Genomic DNA, 8,650 nt, shown 5'->3' with positions numbered 1-8,650 from the left:
GTTTCATTCTGGGATTGGGAGGGGTTCCCAGTTTGGGGGCGGGGGTCCCAGTTTGGGGGGGGGGGGGGGGCGCATGCTGGGATGGGAGTCCCAGCATAGGGGGCGGTCCCAGTTTGGGGGATTGGGGGGGTCCCAATTTGGGGGGGGGGGTCATTCTGGGATTGGGAGGGGGTCCCAGTTTCGGGGGGGTCATTCTGGGATCGGGGGGGGTTTCCCAGTTTGGGGGGGGGCATGCTGGGATGGGGGGGGCTCCCAGTTTGGGGGATTGGGGCATGCTGGGATGGGGGGGCTCCCAGTTTGGGGGATTGGGGGGGGTCCCAATTTGGGGGGGGTTCATTCTGGGATTGGGGGGGACATTCCCTGTTTGGGGGGGGGCTCAGGCTGGAAGGGGGGGCTCCCAGTTTGGGGGGGTCCCAGTTTGGGGAGGTTCAGACTGGGGCTTGGGGGGGGCTCCCAGTTTGGGGGGGGGTTCATTCTGGGCTTGGGGGGGGGTCCCAATTTGGGGGGGTGTGTCTCAGTCTGGGGGGTCTCAGACAGGGGCTTGGGGGGGGTCCCAGTTTGGGGGGGGGGTCCCAATCCGGGGGGGGGGGTGTGTGTCTCGGTCCGGGAGGGGTCACACAGGGATGGGGGGAACCCAGTTTGGGGGGGCGGGGGTCCCGGATTGGGGGGGTCCCGGTCGGGGAGGGGGGGGACGGTTTGGGGGGGGTCCCGGTCGGGGGGGGCGTGTCCCCGTTTGGGGGGCTCCCAGTTTGGGCGGGGGGGTTGTCCCACTTTCGGGGGGCGTCGCGGTTTGGGGCGGGGGGGGCGGGGGTGTCCCAGGCTGGGGGGCGTGTCCCGGTTTGGCGGAGGCAGGGGGGGGGTCCCGGTCGGGGGGGTCCCGGATATGGGGGGGGCTCCGGTTTAGCGGGGTCCCGTTTCGGGGCGGGGGGGTGTGTGTGTGTCCCGTTTCGGGGGTGGGGGGGTCCCGTGTCGTGGGGGGGTCCCGGTTTGGCGAGGGGGGGGGTGGTCCCGGTCGGGGGGGCTCACGCAGGCGGCGGGGGGGTCCCGTCCAGGGACGTCGCGCCCCCCCCCCCCAGCGCGGGGGGGGGTGGGACCGTAGAGGGGGAGGGTGTCCCGGCGGGGGAGGGGGGTGTCCCGGGGTCCCGGCCCCCCCTTACCGGCGGCGGCGGGGCCGAGCGGCCGGGCCGGGCCGGCGGCGGCAGCGCGGGGCCGTGACGCAGCAGCGGCGGCGGCGGGGGGGGGGCCGGGGGGGGCGCGGAGGGACGGCGGCACCGGGGACCCCTCCGGGGACCCCCCCCCGGGGCACCGAACGCGGAGGGGGGGGGGGCGCGGAATGGGGCTGCCCCCCCCCCACCTCCCTCCCGGGGCTGCCCCCCCTCAACTGCCCCGGCCCCCCCTCCGGGGCTGCCCCGGACACGCCCACTCCCCTCAGGCCCCGCCCATACAGGCCACGCCCACATAGCCACGCCCCCAACTCACCCCGGCCCCCGTCGCTGCCCTCCAGCTCCAGGCCACGCCCTCCCCCGCAGGCCCCGCCCATTTCCCCTACCGGCTCAGCCAATCCCAGGCCACGCCCCCGTCGCGCAAGACACGCCCCATTTTCCCGCGAAAACCACGCCCACCGCCCAAAGCCACGCCCATCCCCACGCCCCCACTCCGCCGGCCGTTGAGCCCGGCGGGAGCGGACGGTGCGGCGCCACGTGATCCGGCCTCTCGCCGCTGATTGGCTGGGCGAGGAGCGAGGGGAGAGCGGCGATTGGCGGAGAGGCGACGCTGAGGTGGGCGGGGCCTCTGCGCGGCCAATGGGAGCGCGGCGCCCGGCGGTTTGAAGGAGCGCGGGGAAGATGGCGGCGGTGGAGCCCGGTGGGGTTCTGAGGGGCGGGTTGGCGGCTCTGGGCCCCCGGCCGGCTCCGTCCGGCTGCCGGTGCGTGGGACCCGCGGCAAGAGACCGGCCCCCGCCCAGGGGGAGTCGGCGGCGGCGCCGGCGGCGGCGCCGGCGCCGCCCGAGCAGAAACGGGCCCGGCCCGCGGGGAGGGGCGGCGGGTCCCGCTGAAGGCCCTCAGTGTGGGGGACGGCTGGAAGGGCAGGTATGGGGGGGAACTGGGATCGGAGGGGGGGGGCTAACCGGGATCGGGGGGAGGGGGGGGACACTGGGAGCGGGGCAGGAGAGACGGGGATCAGAGGGGAACTGGGGTGGGGGAGGACGGGCGTGGGGGGGGCGGTCTGGGATGAGGAGGGGGGGAACTGGGGTCGTGGAGGGGGAGACTGGGTTCGGAGGCGGGGGGGGCGGACTGGGGTCAAGTGGGTGAACTGGGATTGGGGGTACTGGGGTGGAGGAGGGAGGGGACTGGGATCGGGGACTGGGGTCAGGCGAGGGGGGAACTGGGATCGGAGGGGAACGGACTGGGATTAAGAGGGGGGGACTGGGAGGAAACTGGTACTGGGGGGGAGGGGACCTGGGGTCGGGGAAGGGGAGACTGGGATTGGGGGGAGGGACTGGAATTATGGGGGACTGCGACTGGGTGGGGGGACGGGGGGGGGACGGGGGGCACTGGTCCCAGTGCCGTACTGGAAGCCCAGTGGCTCTGGCGTCACCCCCTGTCCCCCTCCCCAGCCACACGACCGGCCACCGCGGCCCCCCCACGGGCTGGTGAGTGACAGGGACCAGCCCCCCCGTGTCCCCAAGCCCCCCAAGTCTCCCCTCCCCTGCCCCCCAAGTCCTCCCTCCCATGGCCCCAATGCCCCCCCGGTGTCCCCAGCCCCTCTGATGTCCCTGCAGGTGTCCCCTCCCATGTCCCCAACCCTCCCAATGTCCCTGCAGACACCCCACGTCCCCTCCATGTCCCTCCCGTGTCCCCAACCCCACTGTTGTCCCTGCAGGTGCCCCCTCCCATGTCCCGTCGCATGTCCCCAACCCTCCCAATGTCCCTGCAGACACCCACGTCCCCTGTGTCCCCAACAACACCCCCCCCCCCGATGTCCCCGCAAATGCCCTCTGTCCCCTCGGTGCCTGCCATGTCCCCAACCCCGCTCATGTCCCTCCTGTGTCCCCAACCCCCCATTCCCTATGTCCCCCCACGTCCCCCCTGTCTCCGACCCCCCCCGATGTCCCTGCAAGTGCCCCCCCATCCCCCATGTCCCTCCCATGTCCCCAACTCCCCTGATGTCCCTGCAGGCACCCCCTCCCATGTCCCCCCCCCTGTCTCCCCCGTGTCCCCAACCCCCCCGATGTCCCCCTGGTGTCTCCTGTGACCCCAACCCCCCCAATATCCTTGCAGGTGCCCCCTGACACACACATCCCCCATGTCCCCCCGTGTCCCCAGCCCCCCCGATGTCCCCACAGGTGGCCCCCTGTCCCATCCCTCCTGTGTCCCCATGTCCCCAACCCCCCAGTGTCCCTGCAGATGCCCCCCCACCCCCCCCATAATCCCTCCTGTGTCCCCCATCTCTCCCATGTCTCCAACCCCGCTGTTGTCCCCGCAGGTGGCCCCCCGGCGGCGGCAGCCGCCCCCCCCCGGGCCAAGCGCCCCCCCTGGGACCTGCGGGGGCAGGTGGAGGAGCTGCGGGCGGCGCTGGGGGGGCTGGAGCGGGAGCGGGGGGAGCTGCGGCAGCGCCTGGAGCAGGGGCAGCAGCGGGAGGCGCTGCTCAGCCTGCGCCTGGGGTGAGCCCCCCCCTCCCCCCCCGGCGCGTTCCCCCCCCTTGGCGTGATGGGTGGCATCCGCCCCCCTCAGTGCGATGGGTGCCCCCCCCTTGGCACAGGGTGTCCCCATCTAGCCCCCCTCCCCCCCCAGCATGATGTCCCCCGTCCCTTTTAGCACAGGGTGTCCCTGTGTCATGTCCCCCCCCTCTTTACTGCAGGGTGTGTGTCCCCCATCATCCCCCCCCCTTAGCATGGGGTATCCCTGTCGTGTCGTGTGTCCGTGTGCCCCCCCCGCCCCGGGAATTGAGATGCCCCCCCCCCCCCCCCGGGATTGGGGTGCCCCCCCGCTTTAGTGCAGTGTCCCCCGTCCCCCCCCCACTTCATGTGATGTCCCTCCGTCCCATCCCCGCCTTGACACAGGGTGTCCCATCGCCCCCCCCGGGGAATTGGGGTGGCCCCCCCACCGAATTGGGGTCCCTCCCTTTAGCACGATGTCCCCCCCCCTTGGCGTGACATCCCTCTGTCCCATCCCCACCTTAACATGGGGTCTTCCATTGCCCCCCGCCCCACGGGTATTGGGGTGCCCCCCACCCCCCCCGACCGTGTGCCCCCCCCCAGGAGCCTGGAGGCAGAGCTGCAGCGGTGCCGGGAGGAGGAGGAGCGGTGCCGGGCTGAGGCCGAAGGCCTGGGGGCGGCGCTGCAGGACAGGGAGGTGGGTGCCGGGGGTGGGGGGGGACACACACCATGCTTCCCGCTTCCCCCCCCCCCCCCCGCAAAAACGAAACAAAAAAAGGTCATTTTGCACCAATTATTCCATTTTCACACCCAAAGTGCCCTGGGGGGGGTGTGCTCAGCACCCCACAATGGGGCTGGGTTTCTGGCCCCCCCACCCCGACTGGGGGCAGGTTTTGGCCCCCTCCCCCCCCAATGGGGGTCACTTTGCCCCCCCAGGGGCTGGGTTTTGCCCCCCAGGGCCAGGTTTTGCCCTCCCCCCCAATGATGGGGGGCACTTTGCCCCCCCAGGGGCTGGGTTTTGCCCCCCACCCCAACCAGGGCTGATTTTCTGCCCCAAAGGGTCCCCCCTGCCAGGACCAGGGCTGGTTTTTTGTCGTCGTCCCCCCCCACCCCCCGCCACAACCAGGGCCATTTTTTGCCCCCCCAGGGACAGTTTTTCCCCGTTTTCCCCCTCCAAGGAGCCAATTTTTGCCGCCCCCCCCGCCCCATCCCTGTGTTAACCGGACCCTGTGCCCCCCCCCGGGGGTGTTTGCGCCCCCCCCAGGAGCAGCTGCGGGCGGCGGAGGCGCAGGTCAGGGAGCTGCGGGCGCAGGCGGCCGCCCGGGAGCAGCAGCTGGAGCAGCAGCAGGAGCAGCTCCACGGGCTGGAGATGGAGCGTCGCCGCCTCCACAACCTCGTCCAGGAGCTCAAGGTGAAGCTTTTGGAGGGGGGGAAATAATCCCACACCCCCCACCCCTATCCCCCCCCCCCCCCCCAAAATTCCAAGTTTTTCGCCCTTCCCGCAGGGCAACATCCGTGTGTTTTGCCGTGTCCGGCCGGTGCTGCCCGAGGAGGAGGAGCGGCAGAAGGGGCTGGAGCATCTCCACTTCCCCCCCCACGACAACACGGCGCTGGTGCTCTCCCGGCCGGAGGAGGTGGGGTGGTTTTGGGGTGGCCCCCCCTCTCCCCCCCCCCCCTTGAACACCCTAATTTGGGGTGTCCGTGCCACTAACGAACCCCTCCACCGCCATCACCCCCCAGTTCCACGGGCTGAACCACCCCCAGCGCCTTTGAAAATGAGATTTTAAGGGCAAAAGGCGGGAGGGGGGGGTGAGGACAGAGTTGGGGACCCCCCCAAAACTTCTTCCCCCTCTCCCCCTTAAAAAAAGTCTCACGTGGGGCGCGAGCGCCGAGGCGACGTCCGCTACGACTTCAGCTTCGACCGCGTCTTCCCCCCGGCCGCCACGCAGCAGGAGATCTTCGAGGAGATCGCGCTGCTGGTGCAGGTCCGGGACCCCCGAAAACCTTCTCCCCCCTCCCCCAGCGAAAAAAATCCCCCAACCCCCCCCCCCCGCCCCGAATCCTCAAATTCCTCCTTTTCTCACCCGTGGCCCCTCCACCCCCGGGCAGTCGGCGCTGGACGGGTACCACGTCTGCATCTTCGCCTACGGGCAGACGGGCAGCGGGAAGACGTACACCATGGAGGGGCCGGGGGGGGCGGCGGAGGACACGGAACGCCGGGGGGTGATCCCCCGCGCCGTGGGGCAGGTTTTCCGGGGAGCCCAGGAATTGGCGGAAAAAGGCTGGGAAGTGAGTAAAAAAAAAAAAACAAACCCCAAAAACATATAAATTCACGATTTGGGGTGGGGGGGGGGTGTTTTGGCGGGGCGGGGGGGTGACGCCGGCCGGCAGTACCATTTCAGCGCCAGCTTCCTGGAGATCTATAACGAATCCCTGCGGGATTTACTGGCCGGGAAAGCGGAACGAGGAGCCGAACTGGAAATCCGTCGGGTGAGCGCCGCCAGCGAGGAGCTGCACGTCCCCAACCTGCGCTGCGTCCCCGTCGCCTCCGAGGAGGAGGTAGAGAACAACCCCCCCCCCCCACCTCTGTCCCCAAATCCCCCCCAGTGCCGGGTCGGGGGGGGGGTTTGGGGGTGACGGGGTGTCTCTGTGTGTCTGTGTGTCCCCCCCCAGGTGCTGGGGCTGCTGCGGACGGCGGCCGCCCAGCGCGCGGTGGCCCGGACGGTGCTCAACGACCGCTCCTCCCGCAGCCACTGCGTCTTCCAGCTCCGCATCCGCGGCCACCACCCGGCCCGCGGCCTGCGCTGCGCCTGTGAGTCCTGGGGGGGGACGGGGACGACACACACGAACGACGGGGGGGGGGGGGACATTTGGGGGCCCCCACCCGGTTTGGGGACAGTTCCTTTGGGGGGCTGAGGTTTGGAGCAACCTCCGCGGGTGAGACTCTGGGGGGCACCCGGTTTGGGGGCACCCCCTGCGGCAGATCCTTTGGGGACACCCCATAGGTGAGCCGTTAGGGTTTGGGGGCACCCTCTATAGGTGACCTTTGGGGACACCCGATTTGGGGACCCCCTCTATAGGTGACCCTTCAGGTGCACCCACTGTGGGGGCACCCTCTATAGGTGACCCTTTGGGGACACCCACTTTGGGGGCACCCTCTCACTTTGGGGGCACCCTCTATAGGTGACCCTTCAGGTGCACCCACTGTGGGGACACCCTCTATAGGTGACTCTTTGGGGACACCCAGCCTGGGGACACCTCTTTAGGGGCTCCCTCTATAGGTGACCCTTCAGGGACACCCACTTTGGGGACACCTCTATAGGCGACCCTTTGGGGGGCACCTGGCTTGGGGACACCCCGTTTGGGGGCTCCTTCTATAGGTGACTATTTAGGGGCCCCCAGTTTGGGGACACGTGTAGAGATGATCTTTTGGGGACACCCAGTTTCGGGGGCCCTCCCTCTATAGGTGACCCTTCGGGTGCCCCCATTTAGGGGCTGCTGGTTTGGGGGTGACGCTTCAGGGCCCCCCCCAGTTTGGGGTCGCTGGTTTGGGCCCCCCCCCCTTTCAGGGCCACAGGTTTGGGGTCCCAGTTTAGGGTGATCCCTTTTGGGGCCCCCCTTTGGTGACCCCAATTTTGGGGTGATCCCCTTTCGGGGTCCCCCTTTTGGGGGTCACTGGTTTGGAGCCCCCAGTTTAGGCTGAGCTTTTTTGGGGGTCCCCCCTTTTGGGTCCCTGGGTTTTGGGGGTGAGCCCTTTTGGAGTCCCGGCTTTGGGGGGGGGCCCCCCTTTTTTTGTGACCCCAATTTTGGGGTGATCCCCTTTCGGGATCCCCCTTTTGGGGGTCGCTGGTTTGGAGCCCCCCGGCTTTAGGCCGAGCCCTTTTGAGGTCGCTCCCTTTGTGGGCTCCCCCCGCCCCCCCCCAGGATTTGGGGTTCCCTCCGGCCTTAGGGTGACCTCTCCCCCCCCCCCATCCCCCCGTTTTTGGGGTGCCCCCCCCTTCCCCCCCCCCCAGCGGTGCTGAGCCTGGTGGACCTGGCGGGCAGCGAGCGGCTGGAGAAGTCCCTGGCGCGGGGGGAACGGCTGCGGGAGACCCAGGCCATCAACGCCAGCCTCTCCGCCCTGGGGCACGTCCTCATGGCCCTCTCCAACAAGGTACGGGGCCGGGGGGGGCCGGGGGGGGGCTCTGGGGTCGGGGGCTGGGATTTGTCGGGGGGGGGGGGGGGGGGGACGGTCTCGGGACCCCCATCGACACCAGCCTCTGTGCCCTGGGGCACGTCCTCACGGCCCTCTGCAATAAGGTACAGGGGGGGCCGTGGGGCTCAGGGGGGGCCTATGGGGTTGTGGGGGGGGCTCTGGGATCTGGGGGGGGGCCCTGGGGGTCGGGGGGGCGCTGGGATTTGAGGGGGGGTCTCAGGACCCCCATCGACACCAGCCTCTGTGCCCTGGGGTGTGTCCTTACGGCCCTCTGCAACAAGGTACGGGGTGGGGGGGGAGCCCTGGAGGTTGTGGGGGGGCTCTGGGATCTGGGGAGGCCCTGGGGGTCAGGGGGGGCTGGGATTTGAGGGGGGGGGGTCTCAGGACCCCCATCGCCGCCAGCCTCTGTGCCCTGGGGTGCGTCCTTACAGCCCTCTGCAGTAAGGTACAGGGGGGGCCATGGGGATCAGGGGGGGCCTATGGGGTTTGGGGGGGGGGGGGCCCTGGGGGTTGTGGGGGGGCTCTGGGATCTGGGGGGGCCCTGGGGGTCAGGGGGGGCGCTGGGATTTGAGGGGGGGGGGTCTCAGGACCCCCATCGCCGCCAGCCTCTGTGCCCTGGGGTGCGTCCTTACGGCCCTCCACAATAAGGTATGGGGGGGGCCCTGGGGGTTTGGGGGGGGGGCCCTGGGGGTCGGGGGGGGGCCCTGGGACTTAGGGGGGGGGGTCCCTCAGGGCCCACCCCCCCCCTCCAGCCCCCCCAGAATCCCCCCCCCCCCCGCACTGCACATCTTGGCGAGCCC

At 70.4% G+C, this 8,650-nt stretch overlaps 1 protein-coding gene across 1 annotated transcript; it reads left to right on the top strand.

The window, feature by feature from the left end:
• Positions 1-1,844: 1,844 nt before the first annotated feature.
• Positions 1,845-7,954, top strand: KIFC1 (kinesin family member C1; the record flags this gene model as incomplete). The annotated part of the gene is made up of 11 exons (XM_074572164.1): positions 1,845-1,863; positions 2,615-2,650; positions 3,484-3,661; positions 4,259-4,352; positions 4,920-5,066; positions 5,161-5,289; positions 5,524-5,640; positions 5,765-5,944; positions 6,047-6,214; positions 6,329-6,467; positions 7,669-7,954. Coding segments are annotated over exons 1-11 (1,493 nt in total), but the record flags the coding sequence as incomplete, so codon positions are not given.
• Positions 7,955-8,650: the final 696 nt, after the last annotated feature.

The sequence above is a fragment of the Larus michahellis genome, unplaced genomic scaffold (genome assembly GCF_964199755.1).
Source record: "Larus michahellis unplaced genomic scaffold, bLarMic1.1 SCAFFOLD_622, whole genome shotgun sequence".
Taxonomy (NCBI): domain Eukaryota; kingdom Metazoa; phylum Chordata; class Aves; order Charadriiformes; family Laridae; genus Larus; species Larus michahellis.
This window is presented reverse-complemented; position numbering and strand designations above follow the sequence as displayed.